The sequence below is a fragment of the Benincasa hispida genome, chromosome 10 (genome assembly GCF_027475165.1).
Source record: "Benincasa hispida cultivar pf3 chromosome 10, pf3_genome.v1.1, whole genome shotgun sequence".
Classification (NCBI taxonomy): domain Eukaryota; kingdom Viridiplantae; phylum Streptophyta; class Magnoliopsida; order Cucurbitales; family Cucurbitaceae; genus Benincasa; species Benincasa hispida.
Genome location: NC_143487.1, coordinates 6,523,371 through 6,547,317, shown reverse-complemented (window position 1 = coordinate 6,547,317; position 23,947 = coordinate 6,523,371). Strand labels below are relative to the sequence as shown.

The 23,947-nt window shown below is 34.4% G+C and overlaps 2 protein-coding genes across 2 annotated transcripts; one reads left to right on the top strand and one right to left on the bottom strand.

Moving 5' to 3' along the window:
- Positions 1-6,692: 6,692 nt before the first annotated feature.
- On the top strand, positions 6,693-8,345 carry LOC120088683 (uncharacterized). Its single transcript, XM_039046102.2, has one exon. The coding sequence runs from the start codon at positions 7,128-7,130 to the stop codon at positions 8,223-8,225; it is 1,098 nt and encodes a 365-aa protein (XP_038902030.2). The 5' UTR covers positions 6,693-7,127; the 3' UTR covers positions 8,226-8,345.
- A 1,938-nt stretch (positions 8,346-10,283) lies between these two features.
- Positions 10,284-20,072, bottom strand: LOC120088146 (uncharacterized). The gene is made up of 12 exons (XM_039045247.2): positions 18,656-20,072; positions 16,410-16,612; positions 16,135-16,332; positions 15,638-15,709; positions 15,243-15,338; positions 14,808-14,887; positions 14,308-14,383; positions 13,074-13,284; positions 12,711-12,904; positions 11,643-11,748; positions 11,322-11,411; positions 10,284-11,243 (listed from the first exon to the last, which is right to left on the bottom strand). The coding sequence occupies exons 1-12, from the start codon at positions 19,182-19,184 to the stop codon at positions 10,495-10,497; spliced, it is 2,604 nt and encodes an 867-aa protein (XP_038901175.1). The 5' UTR covers positions 19,185-20,072; the 3' UTR covers positions 10,284-10,494.
- Between the last annotated feature and the right edge of the window lie 3,875 nt (positions 20,073-23,947).

Below are 23,947 nucleotides of genomic sequence, written 5' to 3'. Positions count from 1 at the left end.
TTCTATCTATAAAGTTCCAAACCATTGGTCTCACTTACTATTGTCAATTGCATTCTATGCCCTTGTCAACACCAATCAGAAGGTCGAACAATCTGTGAATGAGTATCTAGCTATTCTTCAGCCTATTTGGACCTAGTTAGATCAAGCCAAAATTAGCCCGGATCATCTGCGACTCATCAAGGTTCTTATAGGGCTCCGACCATAATACGAATTTGTTCGGACTGCCCTATTACATTGTAATCCCCTATCATCTCTCGATGCGGCAATCTAGGAAACCCTCTTTGAAGGAAAAAGGCTTGGGCTGGTCTCCTCTTTATCATCAGAGGTTGCTCTTGCAACCATTCATTCGCGCTTTTTATGAGTCCTCTTTCTGCAAAAACTGCAAATCACATGGTCATAAGTTTTCTAATTGTCCTACCGTTAAGTGTAGGTATTGCCACAAATGTGGTCACATCTTGGACAGTTGTCCAATCAAACCGCCTCGCTCCCCCGATTATACTACTAAGTCAAGAAATTTTACCAAGTCTGGATTTTCACATGTTGTTGTTGCTGCAACGTCTGCTGATGTGACATCTTACACCCCTCCGAGCCTCCAGATTAGTGACCTCCAGGATTTGCTCAAATAGGTGTTATCTACTAGTGCACCTGAGCTTGCTATCACCAGGTATATCTTGGCTCCTTGATTTGGCATGTTGCAATCATATGACCTCCAACATTGCTCTGTTATCTACCTCTACCCCCGTTAGATCACTTTCTCCCATTCACTCCGCTGACGATAACCACATGACCATTTATATAATTGGTACTGTTAACAAATCAACTATAACCCTCTCTAATACTTATCATGTCCTCAATCTGACCTTTAACCTTGCTTCTGTTGGTTAGTTGTGTAACCTCGAACTTAGTGTTTTCTTTTCCCTCATGGTTGTCAGGTTTAGGATCCATGGACGGGTCAAATAGTTGGTACGGGCTGCAAAGTGGGAAGATTATTTGAGCCCACAGTCTTTCCACCACCAATCCCTCTACCCTCTTTCTGTCGTTGTCATTGATACTAGTACATTTTAGTGGAATCTGCGTCTTATTCATGCATCTTCTGACAAGATTCATAATTTAATTTCTGTTGGTAGTTTAAATAATGTTTAGCGATTCAGTTCTTTTGATTGTTTACATTGCAAACTTGCAAAGTAACCTACTCTGTCTTTTTCTGCTTCTGACTCACTATGCGATACTCCATTTAGTCTGGTTCACTCTGATATATGGGGCCCTGCACCTACTCCTACTAAAAATGGTTTTCGATATTTTGTGTTGTTTATTGATGACTACTCCCATTTTACTTAGATTTACTTTCTGAAACATTATTTTTCCTTATTTTAAGTCTATATTGAGTTTATAAAAATTCTCCGCACTCAGTTCACACACTATCAAAATTCTTCGCACAGACAATGCAATGGAGTATAAAAATGCTCAACTACTTTCTTTTTTCACCCAATAGGGTACTCTTCTCCAATGTTCATGTCCTTATACTTCACAACAAAATGGTCGAGCTGAGCAAAAATATCGCCATATCCTGGATTCTGTCCGTGTTCAACTTCTCTCTGCATCTTGCTCTAAGAAGTTTTGGGGTGAGGCTGCACTTACATCTATTTATGTCATCAATCGCTTGCCCTCCGCGGTTATTCATAATATGTTTCCTTTTAAACGGTTGTATGGTACCTCTCCCTCTTATTCTTATCTTAAAGTCTTTGGGTGTGCGTGTTTTGTCCTTCTCCATCCTCATGAGCATACCAAACTCGAACCCAGAGCTCGCCTATGTTGTTTTCTTGGTTATAGAACTGAGCATAAAGAGTTTCACTCTTGGGATCCTATTTCTAAAAGGCTTCGCATATCTCGTCATGTCACGTTTTGGGAACATCATATGTTCTCCAATATATCTTTGTTTCATACTTCCCTCACTACCCCCCACCCATTCTTTACTGATCCCTCTACTGATCTCTTCTCTGTCTGTGATTCTTTGACTAACCCTTCCCTCTTGGCCATTCCTGAGCTTGATTCATCTTTTTCCATCGAAGCGTTCCCAGATCTGCCTTTTGTCCCCGATGCAGAATCAGAACCTGCACCTATTCGTCGATCCACTCGGGTAAGAAAAACTCCTCATCATCTCATAGACTATCACTGTTTTTCCACTATCATGTCTTTGGTTAAACCTTTCTCTTATCAAAAAGTCTACACTAACCCTCTTTGGCAGCAAGTGATGCATGAGGAACTTCAGGCTTTGGAGAAAACACACATCTGGGATTTTGCTGACTTACCACCTGGCAAGAAGCCTATCAGGATGTAAATGGATTTATAAGATCAAGACTCGTTCTGATGGATCCATTGAGTGGTATAAGGCTCGCATGGTAGCCAAAGGGTATTCTTAGGAGTATGGTATCGACTATGAGGAAACTTTTGCTCCTGTTTCCTGAATGACGTCTATTCAAAGCTTGTTAGCCGTAGCCGCTGCCAAACAATGTTCTCTTCTTCAAATGGATGTTAAGAATGCTTTCCTGAATGTCACTCTATCTGAAGAAGTTTATATGAAACCACCGCCTGGTAATGCTTCACCATCTCAGAAAGTTTGTCTTCTTCGTCGTGCTTTGTATGGACTCAAACAAGCACCTCGTGCCTGGTTTGCAACCTTCAGTGCCACTATCACCCAATTTGAATTTGTCTCTAGTACTCATGACTTAGCTCTCTTTACTTGCAAACTTTGCATGGCGTCGTTCTTCTGCTATTGTATGTGGATGACATGATTATCAATGGTGATGATTCACATGCTATATCAGATTTACAATGATATTTAGGAGAACACTTTGAGATGAAAGATTTGGGCACTCTCAGTTATTTCCTTGGTCTTTAGGTCTCGTCGTGTTCTAAAAGGTATTATTTATCTCAGGCGAAAGATACGTCTAACCTTTTTACGCATTCTGATATCACTAATGTTGTTATTGCACCAACACCATTGGACTCCAATGTCCACCTAACCTCTTTTGATGGTACTCCTCTTGAGGATCCCACTCGATATCGGTAAGTGGCAGTCTCATCTATTTAATCGTAACACGTCCAGACATTACCTATGCAATCCATGTGGTCAGTCAGTTCATGGCTGCTCCTCGCACTATTCATTTTATTGTTGTTCTTTGTATTTTGTGATATGTTAAGGGCACCCTAAGACATGGGCTTTGGTCCTCTTCTCAGTCTTCCTTAGTTCTCTCTAGCTATACTGATATTGATTGGGGTGGTGATCCTACTGATTGAAGATCCACCACAGGTTACTATTTTTATTTGGGTGATTCTCTCATCTCCTAGCGAAGTAAGAAACAAACTATTGTATCTCGCTCTAGCACAGAGTCGGAATATCGGGCACTTGTTTATTCTACTTCTGAAGTCCTGTGACTTCGCTGGCTTCTAGCTGATATGGGAGCTCCCCAGGCCTCTGCTACTATTCTGCATTGAGACAATCGTAGTGTTATTCAGATTGCTCATAATGACGTGTTTCATGAACAAACGAAGCATATCAAGACTGACTGTCACTTTGTTCATCATCATATTCAAAGCTCCACTTTACGTCTTCAAGCCATATCTACGACTGAACAATCAGCTGATATATTCACTAAAACACTCTTTCCTGCATGCTTTTGTCAGTTATCTTGCAAACTCAAGTTGGTTTCTACTTTACCACCTTGAGTTTGAGGGGATGTTAATTTGTTATAAGAGTTGTTGAGTATTTGTTGTGAGAGTTGTTGGGAGATTATGCCTATTCTTAGATAGTTCTTTGGTATAAATACCCACGTATTTCACCATTCAAAGACACATAAAGAAATACAGTAATATACCAATTTTTATATATTTTTTATGTAGGACAATTGCACTTCTAATATTTTATCAAAAACTCAATAACATTTAGATACTTAATTCTGCCTTCCCTTCCTTTTTCAATCTTTTCTAATTAATCACTCCCCAAATTTAATTATATACTACACAAATACAATTAATGATCAATCATTATGTAACTTAGCTAGCTTGGGTCAATTTAATTTACTTGTCACAAATTGTGATCCAAATTAAAACGAACCCACGTCCTTAATTCATCAATAAATGTGAAAATGCAGGGGACGGTGGTCCACGTCCACTAGGTAAAAATTCAACCCACACTTTGAAAATTATAATAATAAACAACACATGAGGTTTGTTTTGTTATTTGGGATCTATAAATTTAAAGCATCTATATTGTATATGTGAAGTATATTTATTTTGGGCCCTCTGCATTATTCTAGCTCAAACATGTGGTTATCAGTTTTTTGCAGCCACATAGTTGAATATGATTCGCTGAAAAATATTTGAGTGCATCTTAGATTATATGTAGACACTTGACTAATTAATCATAAGTTGTCACATAACAAATTTTTCAAAAAAATAATAAATTATTATATTTTTAATATTTTTTTCTCTTTGTAATTGAACCAGATCCATGAGACGTAATAAAAATGAGTGATTGCACATAAGTATTACTCATGGGCAAGTATGATTTATGCCTCAAAGAATGATTACATGTAGTCCTAATCCATGTTCTCCATTCCTTTATATAAGAGAAATTTTAAAATCAATTTTTAGGGAAAAAAAATTGACACATGACAATTTTTTTATTGAACAAAGATAGGTATAACCTAGATACATGACTTAATTGTTTTATTTATGACTCCTCAATCTCTGCATTATTCGCTAAAGCAAATATAATTCAATTGATATATGAGTGTATTAATGATCATAAAGTTTGTAGTTCAAATCATTCTATTCTCAGTTAAACTAGAAAAGAGGAAAAAGCCTTTGCCTTCTCTCCCCTTCTTCTTTCTCTCTCTCTAGCATCAACTATTAATGCGCCAAATAAACCTAAACTCAACCCCTACCCTACTTTACTTGCTTCCCTACTTTCATGTCCTATAAACTTTCAATTCAAAGTTAGATAACATGTCATTCTAAAGATTATATCAATACTAATTGAAAAGGCAATGATACTATGAATTTTCATATAAGAAAACTTCCCCATCAACGAGTAGTAGCAATCTTCTCCTACGACTATTAATTTTTTTTGATAAATATGAGAAAGGAAGATATCTTGTAATACCCTGTTAAATCATCATGGACCTATAAATTTATCGAGATTATTTATATTGGATTAAAGAGATATTTGGCCTATTGACTTCATAAATGAGTGTTAAATAATTCAATTTCAACTGTGTTTACTATTGAAATTTGTTCGTTTATCGAAGAACTTTCATCTTTTTCTCTTTCTCTTTTTTGCACATTTATCGACTAATCTCATTTATGACTATGCACAAAAATACGAACTTTTTAACTTCAACCTATTAAATCCATACTTTATAATTCAATTTAGTGTCCCAAACACCTTCTAAAATATATTTGTAGTCCTTAAACTTTCATGAAATAATAATGTAGTATCTCAACATTAATTTGTAACAATTTAATTTTTATGTAGTTTCGATTTTGTAGTATTAGTACTTTTTTAGTATACATGCTCATTAAAGTACAAAAACAAAATTATTACAAACGCAAAAAGACAGTGTTATGTTTATGAAATTTTAAGGCCCAAAGGTGTTTCTAAGCCTTATGTTTTATATGTTAAATGTATTCTTCATTTGCTTGGAAAACAAGAAGAAAAAATCAATGCGTAGCTTGTTAAAAAGTTAACAACAATAATTAAAAAAAAATTCTTGGTAGAAAATTAATCCACTAATTAGGTAAACTAAAATAAACTTCAAAATTTAAACAAGATAAAGTTTAAATCAACAGAAGATATATTATCTTTCAAGAATATAACTTTGTAATTGTGGACAAAATAAATAGTTGAACATGATTAAGGGTGTATTTGGAATACAATTTCAAATAGTTAATTTAAAAAATAAGTTTTTTTAAAGAAATTTAAATGTTTAGCAACCACTCAAAATAGCTTTTCAGGTGTATTTTAATAAATTTATATAAAAAATGTTTAAATAAAAATGAATATTTTAGAAAACATCATTTCTCAAATCATTCCAAACGGGCTCTAAGAATGTGTTTAGTTTAACTTTTCAAATGTTTAATTTAAAAAATAAGTCATTTAAAAAGAAAATTGAAGTGTTTGACATTCAAAATAGTTTTTGAAACATTTTCAATGTGTAATTTAAACAGTTTTTATCAAAAAGAATTAAAATTTTTTGAAACAGAAACAAAACTTTTCATTGATCTAATGAAAGGAGGTTTATGCTTGAGATATACCGTTCGAATTACAATGAAACCGTAATAAGTAAAATAATCCTAAAATCTATGGTCGAAGAGCTCTTGAAAAAAAAAAAAAAAAAAAAAAAACCTTTTTGAAAAACATTTTTTCTCTTGTCGATCTAGATCTAGTTAGACGCGACGTTTGAATATAACTCTATGGTGAAGGTAACACCTGTGTAATGTCAAAATTAGTTCCAATATGATAGATGTAAGCAAAATATAAATCATGTGGGTTACGGACATTAAACTTAGGATAAAATCTACATTATGGACTTCAATCTATAAATTCTTAGTACTACTAATAAAGTGTCTCATCTGATTGATAATGATATGAAGTAATTACATTCTACAAATCATACACATTCCCGTGAAAACCGACTCTTTTATTTATTTATTTTTATTTTTTCCTCTTTGAGTCAACTGGTGAGTTGCCAAACAATTTTATAATTTCTGCAATATTTTGCCTAAAAAATCATCTAATAATCCAATATTAAATTATTAATCTACACAACACAACACAATACATCGTTATCATACACATGCACACTTTTACGTTACACATGTGCCTATGGATGACGTGGAGAAGACGCGATGGAAAATTCGAAAAAGGACATGAGCATATTTAAAGTGTCACACTAATTTCCCATACCCATGTTAGGGGTAGAATCGTCATTTTCTTCATCGGCACCCTCTTCAATGACTCTATATATTTGCAGCGTTCACTTCAATGGCCATGCTTCAGTTTCAGTCTGATCCCAATTCCCACCCGACTATTTTCATTTAATTTCTCAACGGAATCCCATCTCAACATGCGCACCGCCGTTCGGTGCGTACCCATTTTACTGATTCTGGCCGTTTTCTCGGCCGTTCATGCCTGCCCACCGTCGGAACGGGCAGCTCTTCTGGCTTTCAGAGCTGCCCTTCATGAGCCTTATTTAGGAATCTTCAACTCTTGGACCGGAGATGACTGCTGCAACCGATGGCACGGCATAAGCTGCGACCAGGTGACTCACCGGGTTGCTGACATTAACCTCCGAGGGGAAGCCGAGGATCCGATTTTCGAACGGGCTCACCGAACTGGTTATATGACCGGTTATATTTCTCCTGCCATTTGCAAGCTTACTCGTCTCTCTAGCGTTATTATTGCCGATTGGAAGGGTATCACCGGCGAGATTCCGAGATGTATAACCTCCTTGCCGTTCCTTAGGATTCTAGACCTCATTGGTAACCGTATCTCTGGCGACCTTCCGGCGGATATCGGTCGTCTCCGCCGACTCACGGTTCTGAACGTTGCGGACAATTTGATTTCCGGTTCAATTCCAGCGTCGCTTACGGCGCTTCCGAATTTAATGCACCTGGACCTCCGAAACAACAAAATCTCCGGTCTGTTACCCAGAAATTTCGGGAATCTGAGAATGCTGAGCCGGGCTTTACTGAGCCGGAACCAGATCTCCGGCTCACTTCCCGATTCTATTTCGAAGATCTACCGTCTCGCGGACCTGGATCTTTCTCAGAACCAACTATCGGGTGTGATCCCCAGTTGGATCGGCAGAATGGCGGTTCTGGCTACATTGAATCTGGACGGCAACAAATTCTCAGGCAGCATTCCGCCGAGTATTTTAGTTTCGGGAATAAGCGATTTGAATTTAAGCCGAAACTATCTAAGCGGAAACGTACCAGATGTTTTCGAGCAAAGTTCGTACTTCACAGTGCTGGATTTGTCGTACAATAACTTGAAGGGGACAATTCCAAAGTCGGTATCGGAAGCTTCATATATCGGACATTTGGATTTGAGCCACAACCATCTGTGTGGGCCGATACCGAGCGGAGCGCCGTTCGATCATTTGGAAGCAGCATCATTTGTTTTCAACGACTGTTTATGTGGGAAACCGCTCAAAGCTTGTTAGAAGTTTCGGTTCGGAAGCTTATAATTAAATTCATGTTTGTATTATTATGTATAACAACTCCAAAATCTTTTGCCTTTTAAAAGCTTTTTCCTTTTTACAACTCATTGATTATTATCATAATATTCTGTGTCTATTTGATAGAGGCAAATTTGGTAGTGATCGAGTGAAGTGCATGATATTAGAGTGAAAATAAGACTAAATATCATTGCATTATAGTTGATAGTGATATGATTGGAAACTGGGTCTTAGTTTGGGTCATACCTTCAAAAAAAAAAAAAAAAAAATAGTAAAATAAGTAGTTTTTTCTTTTAATTGTATTATACAAATCTTATATAGACCTTTGAATCGAATGATTAAAGGTTCATAGCCGTTTGTATTGGGTTGTTTGAGGATAATTTCTTAATTATTATACATTTTCATTGAATAATTTCTTCTTAATTTTATTTCTTTGAGAATGAAGCTTTTAATGTCCACCTTTTAATCTTTAACATGTTTTGAACCAATTCTAGGTTGTCATTATCCATCATTACCTATTTGGAAAAATGTTTACAAAGTAATAATTATCGAATAAAATAAATTTTTTAAAAATTTTCAGTTTTTGGTATGGTAGCGAACACCTAAATGTTTTTCTTCTAAAAGATATGTTTTTCCTTTTTTTTTTTTTTATCATTTCATTACTAAAAATTGATTGGCGGTGGGGATTCCTTGTGTCTCCAGAAAATTCACATCTCACAAGAATGTGCATTCATAATTGTCAGGAGCATGGACCATTTTTTTTCCCTCAGAGGGTGGTGCTATTAACAGTTATCAGAGGTAGATGTGGAAATTTAAACTTATATATTATGATTTTTAGTTTGGGATAAACTAATTGATCAATTGTGGTTAGAAGTTGATAGAAGCTATGGATAATATTACAAGAATGTTTTGTCATTTAAGATGGTGTTTGGGGTAAAGAGTGGAGTTATTAGACCAATAAATATCAAAAACTTGAGAAGACTATAGAGATGAAGAATAGTACTGTTACAATAATATAATAGCCAACATGGAAAAGTGAAATCATATTCAACCAAACACAATCTCACGGGATAAGAACATTTCTTCACGGGCCGCAAATGCTTTTCACTACAAGGAAAAAGAAAACATTTTCTAAATAACTGTCACAATCCTCTTTTTAGTGTCGTGTCATTTAGATTAGTCTTTTTAATTTATAATTAGGCAAATAGGTGGGTTTGGATGAATCTTCTACAGTAATGGGTTTATCTCTTTTGACGAGTTAGAGGGCAAGTAGTAAATTCAATAGGGAGAATATAACAGAGAATGAAGCTTGAATAGGAACACCCAAAAAAGGATGAATCTTTACCATATTTATATGCTCGATGAGATAGTTATCGTATAGCGATGTTGAGAGGAGGCTGTGCATTGAAAAGGGAAAAGGAAGATTGAATTTGAAAGGGATAAAAGAAAACAAAGCATGTGGAGAGGTGGGACAGGCTAATAGCTGTCTATTCAATAATTATTGGGGAAAAAAAAGACAAGACGAGCAGAAGATGATGATATTTACAATTCATAGTAATATCCAGAGTTCCACTCAATAATCATTTTATTTTTATTTCTATTTTTTGAAAATTGTATTTATTTTCTCACTATTTCTTTACAATGGTTCTCATTCATTCTAGTTTTTAAAATTTGGTTTGAATTTTGATAATACCTCTACAATGTAGTTTTTGAAAAAAAAAAATAGTTACAAAAAAATGATTATCAAATCAGCAAAGCCAAGGTTTGGAAACTTGTCGACTGGGACCGATTCCTTCAATCAGTTTCAGTGACATTCACAAAAGAAAGAAAGAAAGACCTCACGTGAACAGCCTTTATTTTCAGAAAATGACTCGCATCATTTCTTGCTTTTGCATTCAAACGAATAGAATACTGTCATCCACCATTTTTAACTCTTCATTGCTGCCGACCCATGGCAAAATATTTTATTCATTACATAGCTATATATTAATGGAATGAGCCTCTATTACAGTGGCAACAATTGGGTACATTGGCTCAACACAATTCAAGCTATAAACATCTTTATTATCCCACAAACTGTTGCAATAATCAGCTTCTTATAAAGCGATTCAGCAACTGATGAAAAATGAAAATAGGATCACTGAATAATCTATATAGTATATTGTTATTTGTAGTTACATACCCCACCACTAATTATAAACGTAAAAAGCTAATGATAAATCTGTAAACTATTTCAATCTTTCAACCTATATGGCTAAGCAATCATGTTGAAATAAACTGTGTAAGATTCATCTATGAAACTCAGCAATGGTGCCAAAAGAAAGTTCCTTGTCAATCCTTTTGCAACAAAGCTTATTGGATGATACTGACTTGCTCCATTTTCCATCACAAAGCTGGACGCTTTATTGAATCCATCGTCTAATGACAACTTTGACTTGCAGCTTAGTTTCAGCTGTGCACCAGATTCATAGTTCACTCCACTGTAAACAAAGCAGCCTTCATTGTCTGCGGACTCCAAGGATACGGTTCCATTCTTTCCATCTAATCCCTCAACTAAATAAAAATCAGAGGAGTGTCCCTCTGAGTTTGAATGTGCAATTGCAAGTTTCTCATCTTTTCCTTCGTTTCCTAGAACCATTCCTGGAAAATTGAATGGTTCTAGCATGACCCGTTTGCCAATAACATCTCGCAATTCTGTGACTTTGGCAGATGGGTCATTTAAGATGAGCCTGAATGTAGCGTGCACAGCAGAATCTGTCCCCCATCCAGGATACTTTTCCATTGTTATTGACTGGTTTGAATTTGTCAAGGCAAACGAGATCTTTCCAGATGCTTGGGAAAAAGTAACAAGGAAAGTATTGTACACGGCAGGAACAGGAGTTATCCAGTCTGAAAAAGAATCGACCAGTTCGGTTTTGATTTCCCGGTCACCACTACTATAGGCTGCCAGCAGATAGGGGCCAAACAGGATTGCTTTGATGGAAGCATATTCAGATCCATCATCTGAGTATATTTAGCCAAGAGTGGTTTAGTATCTAAACATTATAATGAAACATCTATGTCAGATCTGATAGACAATACCTTCAATAGCTTCAGTTCTTAGGTTAATGGGTAGCTCAAGGCTTAACTTGTCCCCTGAGCTCCATTTGTTTGTAACCGATTTGAAGTTGCCTGCAGCATAAGATAATAGGAATATGAAACATAAAATTTCACTGCAAAGATGTGCTGTTAAAAGCATCAGGTGAAAGTCCAATAGAAAAGTGACGCAAGAGGATGTACAGTAGTATAAAAGCCAGAACAAAATGCCAGACACATTCAAACGAATATGAAACACAAATCAAATTGTGCTTTTTCCTACCCTATAAAAAAGAAAAACCTGCGAAGGGTTATGGCGGTATATACCATTAGGGTTGTTTCCCAAACTCTGACCATTTAGTAAAACTTTTGCATCACTCGCACTTGTCCAACTTGGAATTCGCAAGTTAATGGTAGATGACTGTGCTGATCCCTGCATAATTCAGGTCACAAGGAAATTAGTTACCTCCCATGGAAACCACTACTCAACAAGCAGCGAAATTGAAAACATATTGGATTTGAAAGTTTCCTCGCCTGGATTCAGGCAATCTCTACCAGTTGCATAATGAAAACAAGATGACTTGCAGAGTTAGTTACCAAAGATGGTATAACAATTACGTTTTCACTCCTCACTTGTGCTTGGGATCAAGCAAGGACGGAAATCTAAATCTTTTGCTCATGTGACAAATTCACTGAGTCTTCGCTTTAGAGTTTTCCAGATTTCTAGTCAGTTTCACCTTCACAGGTTGAAGTATTTATTCTTACTTCTGAATGTGCAAGTACGTCAAACAATAATGCAACATTGCATCCAATCTTTTCCAAATCTTTTCTATTGACGAACAACTTCTCGTAGCTAGACTAATCATATGTAATCCAAGGTCCACTGGTCCAGTGGTCTATCTTGGCTAAGCCTCAGCTCAGTTGGTTTGAATCTCGTTGTCAGAGCAATACAACTATTATGAGGGAAATAGCTAACTGGTCTTCAGTGTTACTTAACACATCCGGTTATGACTTCTTTGTTATAATTTCACTTCTAGCTTCATAAAAATATTGTTACATCTTTTACAAACCAATGATGTATATAACACTATATTATGTTAAACCACTGTGGGTTGGCCTAGTAGTCAATAAGAATTATGAAAACATTTAAGGGCTTAGAGGATTAGGCACCTACGCCGTGAGAATATCTCAATGTGTGCAAAAACTGTCCCAAACATCCACAAATATATATATATATATATATACATATATATATACACACATCCACATACTATTTAATGGTTTTAGTCTTTTTGAAAGTTCGAAGTCTTAAAAGGCTATCTGATCAAATAGTGAGATGAACATAGACAAAATCTTATTATCAGAAAGCATTTGTGAAAAATGTAAAAGTATCACCTTGGGAGAAAACGTCATTGTCATCCTGAGGTTTGGATCCTCTGAATGAATAGTATCAACTTCCTGATTAAGCAAAACATTTCCTGATTTCCACTCAAGAGAACTTGGTATGTACTGGATAACATAAAGCGTAGGAGTTTGTGCTTCCTCCTCAAAGTATATGGAATCACCCAACTTGGAGAATGATTCAATTCCTAAATGGCAACAAATGAAACAATTGAAAATGAGAGCAAGTAACAAAAACCTCTAAAGACAAGGTCTGCATTCATACTCATACAAGATTAATGAGAATAAAACTGATCATTTTCAAGTAATTGAAGAGAATAAAGGAAAAGAAATGCGTGAGTTTAATGAAGTCAAAACCTGTGCCATAGCAGCACCAAAAAGATTCAAATGGGGTCCCCCATCCATGATAGCTTCTGGCTTTAGAACTGCCACTACCTAATGGAAGCATGTAAATCATTACCCCAGGATCAGTTCCTCTTTGGATGCTCAGCACCCCATTTGTAAGAGCCCGCTCATAATAATCAGCGTATGCTATTTCCTTGGTCCATTTAAACAGGTTGCGAGAGACCTATAATATCACCAACTTGAGTAAAAAGAATTACGATAAAAGCTTCATCTAGAAACGCTTTTACAGCATCAACGTGATGTGTATAATGTAACCCTCACCCCCATCAGGATGATGCATCAAATTCTATACAAATTGTCGACAAAATAAAAAAGGAAGAGATTGGGGAAAAAATTTCAGCATATTACTCAATTACTGGTAGGATTTCTATTAGAAATATTACTAGAGTATTAAGGTAAATAACTATAAATTAATTAGCTATAAAGTGTATTATTCTGACATAAAACAGATAGGGAGTGTGTTATGGTATTTGATTATAACTTATAAATAGGGGTGAATGGAAAGAGGAGGATAGGCATTATTTGATAGTGAATTGGGGCTTGAGAGATATCTCAACAGGGGAGAGTCCAAGTACTCCTAATACTTTTATTTATGAGAAACAGAAAAATTTCACTGATAGTATGAAATTACAAAAGGGAAAATTGCCACGAGAGATTACATAATAGTATTCTACTGTGTAGTAAGAGACGTAAGACTATAATCACAAAAAGATGGGGTGAGTTTACACCAAGTGAGAGCGATATACAAAAGATGATAAAAAAAGCGAGCGAAATTCATCTCTCTATCTTCAAAGACCCGATTGTTTCGTTCATTCCAAATGAGTCATAAATATGCTTTGATAATGAGGGTCCACAAGATTTCCCTCTTTGCTTTGAATGGGTGGCCAATAAGAAGCAAATTCAATAAAGTGAGAGGGTCATTTGGGAACACTATATGGTAGTTGAAGAGAATTCTCTCCCAAAATGAGTTCTTTTTTCTTGGTATCCGTGAGTGTCCGGACTAGCAAATTCTATTGTAATTCCTGTTATCTTTCATATCAATATAGTGGGGTTCTATTCTATCAAATTCAATATCTTATTCTTCTTCCCAGAAGAAAGCAAAATAAAGGGTCGTTTATTTCCAAATGAGGTTAGCTGAGAATTAAAATAATTCCACAAAAATTATAGCCAAAGGAAAGAGTTATACCTTAAGCATGTTGTAAGTTGTACATGATTCTTCATTCTCCGTTCCTAGAGTGTTTGCCAATCTCTTGGGATCTGTCCTGCTCATAGGTCAAAGGAGAAAAGAATGTGATGGTAGAAAGTGCATGGAAAAAAGATAGAGAAGCCAACTTCAAAGAAGAAAAGGTTAGAATAGAAACAACTGTAATACGCAAACTCAAGATTTTCATAAAAGATGAAGCACAAAATAAGCAAATAACTAACTTGAGCCTAATTCTCACTTTTTAATTGCATAACACCATAATTAAGGAGGATGCAAGTTTTGAAACACAAGACAAACACATTTTTGAAAGATGGGCACTCAGGTTGAATATACATGGATTATATGTTTGCATTTGTAGATATGCAAAAAACCAAATGCAGAAACAGAAAATGAGAATTGACTGCTAAACAAATGAGTGTGCATTAAAGTCCTACAATACATGGCACATAATTTTAAATGACTTAAGGCTCAAGTGTTCATACCAGAACTCATGCACTGATGTCCCTCCTGTTGCATAGCTGTGGGAGGAGTTAACAATGTCCATAAAATATGCGGATATTTCCTGGAATAAAGAATATAAAGTAGCTCAATAAAAATAGCTTTCTAAGTCGAACCTGTCATTCAATCACAAACCAGAGCAGAAATTACAATTATACTAAATATTGACGAACTGAAAGAAAGTGCCACAAAAGAAGAGAAGGAGAAGGGGGAAAACTGTAAGTAAACTTAGGAAGAGATAAGAAAAGTTGTTCATAATTATTACAACATAGTCTTCATAAATTATGTGTCTTTGTCAGGAATGCACGCCTTGTCTGTTCTATTTTTCAAAATACTAAGAATAATCATAAAGAATATTTATATAAAGAAAAAGTATTAAAAAATCTAGTTCAGACATGAACTGATGTGAGGAAATTTACCTTGTACAGTGGATCACCGGTGACTTCATACCGCATTTGAGCTCCAACAACAATTGGGATATGTGTGTTGGTATGGAAACCTGAAATGTCTTCAGCCTATAATCAAAGGAGATGATCCCCGAGATATGAGTATCCCATTCAAAACAAACAGGATCTTACACTGTTAAATAATATTGTGATTTAGTTTTATGAACAACGAAATTAGTTCCAACGGTTTTCATCTTGTTTTAGAACTTTTGTTCTCAAATCTGAGGAGCATAAAAAATTGTTACTTTTAATAAAATAATAAAAGCTAGATTGCACAACATTTCATTCTTTCCCAAATAATCAACTGTGAATGTTCAATAAAACACCAACTCTACTGTACAACTATGGATTGAACAAGAAATAGATACCTGTAAGGCAAGAAGGCCTAGAAAGCACGGTTTGTCAAAAAGGTGTGCCAGTAATAAATGCTTTGTATTTCCCTGCATGTATTTACAAAGCACACTTCATAAGACTCTTATGCATAGATACCAACACTTTGTACATCAAAACTTAGAAACTCAACAATAAATAGCTAACTACACCTAGAACATATGAAAAGCTAAAATCAATTATCATAGGCAAGTTAATCATCCAATGAGTGTCAAGTTGATGCCACACAAGATATCCAGACAATTTCATCTAATCAAACCAACAGGACCATGTGATTTCTCAAGATATACTTTTTGGATATAATTAGACTTCTTTCTCGTAGAACGAATCGTGAAGTGTTTGGATGGTTTCCTCCTTGTTGTCCGTTGCATATGCATGAAAATATATATTAAATGGCAATTCAATTTGATGGATATTACCATCACATTATAGATAATATTAGACCAATGAGAGTAAGAATAGAGGAATCACATACTGTTATTCTGTACAACCGGTAGAGCACATCATTCATGCCACCAGTTTCTTCATTAAGTGCTCGATAGTGTTTCTCTACAGTGTACTTCAATATGACATTTTGAATGCGGTTGTAGAAGTACTCAACCATCCATGTAACCATTTTTAAGGCTTGGGAATTACCAGCAAAAGTATATTGATCCAACAATCCTGCCAATATCTGTCACAATAGACAAGATCAAACGATGTGTTAACTTCTTAGGACATTGTGTGTCTTAAGTCTTAAGGAAGCTTTACTTTGTGGATGGTGTAATATGGTGCCCAGACAGGTTGAATAGCTTCAAAACGATCAAACTCCTCAGAGGGAAAAGCAGAAAGATATCCTGTGCCCAGTTTGTCCTGACAAGTTGCCAAACCAGAAACTAGTGCAGACATCTTCTCTTTAAGAACAGGGTTCCCAGTGCTTGCCCACATTTGGGCTGATGCACTTAAGTAGTGTCCTTCAGTTTGAAAGAGCAAGTTATCAATTATTGATCACATAGGCTAAAGCTACAAAAACATAATTTGCAGTTCATAATCTACTTTCTAAACACCAGATCACAAAAAAGATCAAGAACACATATAGACATGTGGCCATGTGTCAAAGTGAGAGAGAGAGAGAAGGCCTCCATATTCAGCAGCAATCAAATATCATCGCAGTCATAAGAACATAATTGCCTTGCTACAAACTTTTTTCTTTTTTTTTCTTTAAAACAGAAACAAAACTTTTCATTGATGTAATGAAAAGAGTATAATGTTCAAAGTACAAGAAACAAAAGAACAAATATATAACTAACCAAAGAGATCTAGGATCAGCCGGTGCACCCGGCTATCTCTACTAGGTTGACACAACCTTAGCACCCTCATCATATCCTTACACAAAAGTTCACTTGATAAAATTAAAGAGTACATGATTACATAGAAGAGAGAAAAGCGTTCCAATTAAGACAAATGTCTTGAATAGAGTAATCTAAAACAAGCTTTGATTGGGAACTCCAAGAAGAAGCTAGTAAGCGAGTAGATCTCCAAGACGATCCGTCCAATCCAAAGTCTTATCATGAAATACTCTCTAATTACGTTCATACCAAATTTGCAACAAACTAGATAAGTCAAAGCTTAAACTACAAGTTTAGTCCTTCAACTTTCATGTTTGTGTCTAATTGGTTGTTGAACTTTAAAAAGTATCTAATTGATCTATGAATTTTCAATTTTGAATCTAATAGGTTCTTGACATATTCAATACTTTTTAACATTAGTAAATCTATAAATCATAACATTGAATTTTTTTTTTCATACAACATTAAACTTTCAATTTTGTATCCAATAGGTTCATGAATTTTTAAACTTGCCAAATAAGTTAAGGACCTATTAAACATAAAATTGAAAGCTTAAGGACTTATTAGACACAAGACCAAAAGCTTGGCGATTAATAAGACACCATTTAAAGTTTAAAGTTTTAATAGGTACGAGACTGAAAATTCAGAGACCTATTAGATACTTTTAAAAGTTCAAGGACCTATGTGACAAACTTGAAAGTCAAAGAACTGAACTTATAACATGATAGAAAACAACCAAGAACAATTATTGTGCATATGTGTGTTCGGGAGAAAGAAAAAGAGAGATCTTAGACTTCTGAATTCAGCAGTGGCCAAACTTAAGTAGAGATTGAGTTTAAGTCTGAAATTGGAAGTACAAGCCAAATTAGCATGAGAACTGACAAGTAACATCTTAAACTTCCGACAAGTTCCCAAATCCAAATCCTTCCTATCACCACAAAAAAAATATAGTGATGTACGGTCTTTCCTATTAATTAGTTGGTAAGAGTTTCCAGCATTTTTTGTCATTACCTAACTCGTTTAGTTTGGTTGTTAGGTTAGTTAGCTTTGTAAGTTAAGCTTAGCTTTTGATTCCTCTACACATACGGAGCATTGTCTTGCATTTGAGGTATTATCTCATTAATAAAATTTTCTCCAAATTTGGTCTACACCATACAGTCTCAACTAATCAATATGCAAGAACGAACAAAGTGGTGAATATTAGCAGGAACTGTTAATTCTCTAAAGTTCTAATCAAACACAGAGTTTTTTTCTCATAGCTAAAGCAGAGGCATCAAGCACTACCAGTATAATGGTCTTGGAATTTCAAGGATGGCTAATATTGAAAAAAGAACAAAGAAGCAAAAAAAATGCCACGCTTTATATTTAAATTAAACTAAGCCTACATGTTTTTTTGATTCATTGCCTCTTCCTGACCACCAACCCTTTAAGAAATAAGAATTCAGGTTGGGGATGGGAGAGTGTGGAGTCAATGGACACTGTTGACACGAACTAAATGAATTCATAAATTTAATACTTAAAGGTAAATGTCTTTTCCAAAGCTATTATGGCCCTCTGTGCGACTAGTCTTATGGTATATTCTCAGAAGACAGAAGATGCCAGAAAAGATGAACATAACAACAAAAACCATATGGACAAGTAAAAGCACGATTCAAAGACTTGACTCACCTACAAAATGACCACGAAGCTCGCAGTCTGATTTTTCCCACCCAAGATACGGTTCTCCAGGTGTAGGCAAACCAGCTGTCTTCCTAAAGCTCCACAGCAACCTGTCCACATCCAACATCAATAGATACTTCAAATTTGTTGTTTGAGCCGTCCCATGTAACGAGTTTGGATCCAACCGTATGTCGTGTAAAGAAATTTCCTTGAGCAAACCGCCAGGAATTTGCAGCCCATCTTTATTCTTCATTTGTCTATACATCATTTCCCAATTAAATTCATTTTCTTCCTTCAACATCTTCCTTGGTAGCAAATTTGACCAAGCAAAGTCATCAGTTGGTGTCAAGTGGTAGTGAGAAAACATCTCTTCCTTCCATGTTCCATTATGTGATGATAAGAGCTCATATCTAAAAGTATGTGATCCAAGTTGAGTAGGAGTGTTTGTACACTCCTTTAGAGAATCACAATGACAGAGAAGGAACGCAATTAAGGCCGCCAAAACCACCCACATTTTAAGAGATTGGGAAATCTTCATAGTAACCAAAAAGAGGACGAGGAAAAAAAACTAATCAAATCAGGGCAGAAACAATGTGAAATAGAAGGCAAATCTGAATTCAGTGAGGGGATAGGATCAAGACACCATAAAACTGGCACTTAGCAAACAACCCAGCTAAAGAATCAGAAGCATTCAATCGTTAGTAATAAACCCAGAATGCAAAACCCCAAATTTCAGAAAGAACATAACCCAGAATGCAAGATAGAAGGAACAATCTTACATTCAGAAGCATGTAATGCAACAAATGAATAATGAAAAGGAAAAGATGGAGGAGTGAATGAGAGGAAGCACATGTGAGGTGGTATATATACAGATAGAATCATAGAACAGAGAGAGCCCCACAAATGAAGCTATAACTCAAGCCATCTCGTGAAAGGCAAGAATGGTGAAGTGAAAAAGTAAATTACTTCCTTTATCGAAATATACTAAAAAGTAAAGAACCAAAACTAAAATTCTAAAAGGTATTTTTCGATAAATGTGGGTGAAAGAGGGAGAGGGTATATGAAGACAACTTAGAATCACGGATATGGTGTCATTTTCTGCAAGGGTTTGACTCATTCGCAGGGATTCGAAAATACAGGAGGTGGGTTTTGAAGCCATTGGAGAGTAGAACGCACTCACAGTCACACACACAGTGGAATTGGAAGCCAAATTCTGATCCACTTCTGAATTTGGGATTTGGGGAATGGGAATTGCCATCAAACTCCTCATCTTCTCTGGCGCCTTCTTCTGCTTCAGTCCATCGCCAACATCCTTACCTTCTTATCTACAATTACTTTTTGGAGTAACGAACTATCAAATATACTGATTACTAATTTCTATAACTCAAATGCCTCCTTTCGTAAATAAAAAATAAAAAAAATAAAATAACCCAATGGCCTATGGAGTGCCCTTTTTACCCTTTCTTTATTGCCTTTCCATTCAGAAAATTTATATTGATGATCCAAAAATTAAGTTCAAAATATCAATTTATTCTATTTTTTTAAAAAAGAAATACCAAAAGACTTTTTGCTGATATCACATATGAATGAAGTTACAAATTTGTCCTTTCATTTTCTCTCGCGCGATTTCCTTTTCTTCTTGACTCCAATGCGATTTCCTTCTTCTTCTCGGATGAATTTCCACCTTTTCTACTCACTCGACGATCGACACGGCCTCCATTTCATAGTTTTGACAATCGTCATCCATTCATTCCTCAGTGAGATCTGGCCAAAATCGACGACCCTCCTCCGATCTGGCTAAAATCGACAACCCTCTTCCATTCCATACCCAGATATGACCGAAACCGACAACTCTCCTCTATTTCATTCCTTTGTGAGAGCGATAACGAGATCGAGACCGAGAGAGAGAGTGAGGGATAAGAAGACAGTTCATTTTTGCAGTGGTGTGTGGCTCTATGGTGGATGTTCGCAAATTGTTAGATGGATATTCACAAATGGATCGCCATCGAGAGCAAGAGAGGGTTTTTCCACGTGTACAAGTTTATTTTGATAGTTTCACCCGAACCTGACGTCAACAAAGGGTTATTTGGCTTTTAAAAAAAAAAAAAAAAAATCGAGTCATTTGACATTTTGAACCCAATTTTTGGATCATCCGTACAAATTTCCGGTACAGTTCTTTGTTTTTTCATAATAAAAAAGAAAGTGAGGTTGGCAATCATTTTTTCAATAAATAATAAAATACTTTTACATCACAAAAAAAAAAGGCAAAAATCATCCATGAAATATAGTCGTAGTTGCAATTACACTTGAACTTTCCATTGTAAAATAAGTCCTCAACCTTTTTATATTAAAATTAGACCCTCAAACTTAAAATAATTATAAAAATTCGACCCCCATTTGATAAAAATTGAATATTCAAACTTATACAATTCACAATTGCTAAAATTTCTACCATAAGTTAAAAAAAGCATGTATCTATAATTGGGTCGTAAAATTGACTTTTCATGGGTTAATTTATCCTATTTTAAAACTGCTTTTGCTTCTTCATAATCTAAATATTTATTGGAGAGGAATATTTGTTTATGTAGTTGGAGCTTAGAAGAAAAGAATAAAGAGGATAAGAAAATATGGATTGTACGTTGTGAAAGATGGTACCTTATTAACCCAAAAATATTATATACATAACTTTGCGAATGTGTTAAAATTTTTCAATCACCCGACAGTCTTTGTCTTGGGACATTTTAGATTCAAATAAATTAATCCTTTTTTTCTATTGGTTGGTTCCTTAACATTTGTACTCCTTTTATTTGCTACACATAATTACATACTTCATAGATAAAATAATAATAATAATAATAATAAAAGTTGAGAGTATCTCAAATTTGTCATATAAATTCAAATCTATTTTAAATAGAAAATTGATGAATTTAGTAGACATTTTTTAGGTTTAAAAGCCTATTAAACATAAAATTGGAAATTTACTACTATTATAACACGTTAATAAATAAATAAGGGACACAATGCTAAAATCTTTTAGAACCTTTTTTAAATTAATCTGGAAGCAACCAAACAGTCAAAATTATTATTAGTTTGAAAAAATATGATAACATTTCTTTTGCATATTTACTTTAATTGCCCTGACCTAAATATATAATAGTTTATATTATGATTATCAAAGACACAGATTGATTTTTTTTAATAATAATAATAACAACAATAAAGGATAAGGAGAATGATACCTCATCTAATTCCAATATAATAATAAGTAAATAACACATACCTCATAATATACTTAAACAATTACATACGGAAAATTTTGATAAGGCAATATACTGACTTTCATGTGCCACTTTGTTTAAAGGGAGAAAGAACTTGACCTTTCAAAAGAAATAGAAATCTATACATTGTTGTAGTACTTATCACATATAATATAATATCTAAATCAAGAGTAAAAAACGCATCTGATTAGGACTTTTAAAATGAAGATTTGGCTTACTTTTATTCGGTTATAATGATGTATTTATATGGAGAATTTGATTTAAGATATTTAAATTATAGTTTTGTAGTTAAATCTCTGCTAAGCTTAAATCTTTTGGTCGCACCACACCATTTGGTGAAAAGCCACGACTCGATCAAGGGCTTGGTCTCAACCAAGTTTGTGAGTTTGGACCTAAACCTCTCTCTTTTACACGTGCATTCAGTTCCTTTATAGCTTTTGCGCAAATTTTTATTTATTAGTTTGATCACCTCAAACTTATCAAGTCTCAGTCATGTCATTTGTTTCTAAATAATTCATATATTGCCTAATATATGAGCTACACGCAAAAATAGTTTCGTCTAATAAATCACTATCATCGTTTACATAGCCTTTCAAAATTATATTAAATACAAAGCTTAATTTGATTACACAACCAACAGGAAAATATAAGTATATGCTTTGAAAGATTAATTAACACTTATTTTCGAAAAGGACATTTCTCCAAACTGTTAATGTTACACAAAAATCTACCGATTGTCATATTCTGATCTTACAAAATACTCTAAAAGAAAAGGCCAATCATTATTATAAAAATAATCTATTGATGATAACTCAGTTAATAAAGACCTCTTCATTTGTAATGTTTATTTAGTATTTAAATTGTTGGTAATTTCTTTTTATCAAAAAGCAAAAGTTTAGTTTGAGAATTAGGTGAATATTCCATTCAACCAAAAATATATATATATATGTATGTATGTATGTATATGTTTAATTATTTATAAATTTTTAATCTATATTATCAACTCTATTACAATTAACTAAAAATTTATTTAAATTCAATCTCTTTTTCGAGTTTCCAGAAATATCTTTTACGTATAAGGATAGTAGGAGGTTGCATTGCAACTAGTGAGGTGGACATATAACTTGGATGTTGTTATGTGATTACTAATATTTGTGTTGGGTATGGGTGGTGATATTTAATTATAACATCATCCATTTCCGTAAACTAATATGTGACACTACTATTACATATACAACTTGCATCCTATATCATTTAAACACTCAATTTTTTGGTCTGTGATTGCATTTTTTCCACGCAACCAATATGAATATGACCTTTAAAAAATCTACACATACAAATATCTCACACAAAAATTGTGCATACAATTAAAGGAAAGAAGAATAAAAGATATCATACACTTGCAGTGGCGTGACTAATTAGTCCAAAATAGAAAGGGATTAACATCATGAATTTTACTCACATAGTTATAAATATGATATAAAATTTTCAAAATAAAATTTATTTATATACACCATTTATGTAAAATAACATAAATTCTCAATAAAGTACTAGATCGAAATAATGTTTATTTCCTTATTGTTTTAGATTCTATATACCAAAACCCAATTAATAAAAATAGAGTTATACACAAACGTTAAGTAAACGAAGCTGGATGTGCATGTTTAAGCTATTTTGATAAAGTAGGTAGTTGAGAAGCATCATCGTTTGAATATGAAACACCTGTAATTTGTAAACAAATCAGAATCCTGCCTTTTGCTACTCAGTTAGCTTCTTTTTTGCTTACAAGCAAAGATGATTTATTTTAATGTCTCAAGAAATGAAAATACACAATCTTAACATCAAATATTTGGTAACAGAATTATATAATTCAAATATTGTAAAGTTAAATTCAATAATGATAATAATCGTGAACAACAACACCTCCATGATATAATTCAATTTGTTATCAAACAAAAAGTGTCCATTGGGCCTGAACTTGAACAATGGGTATCTCATCTTATCTTATCATTGATATATTCAA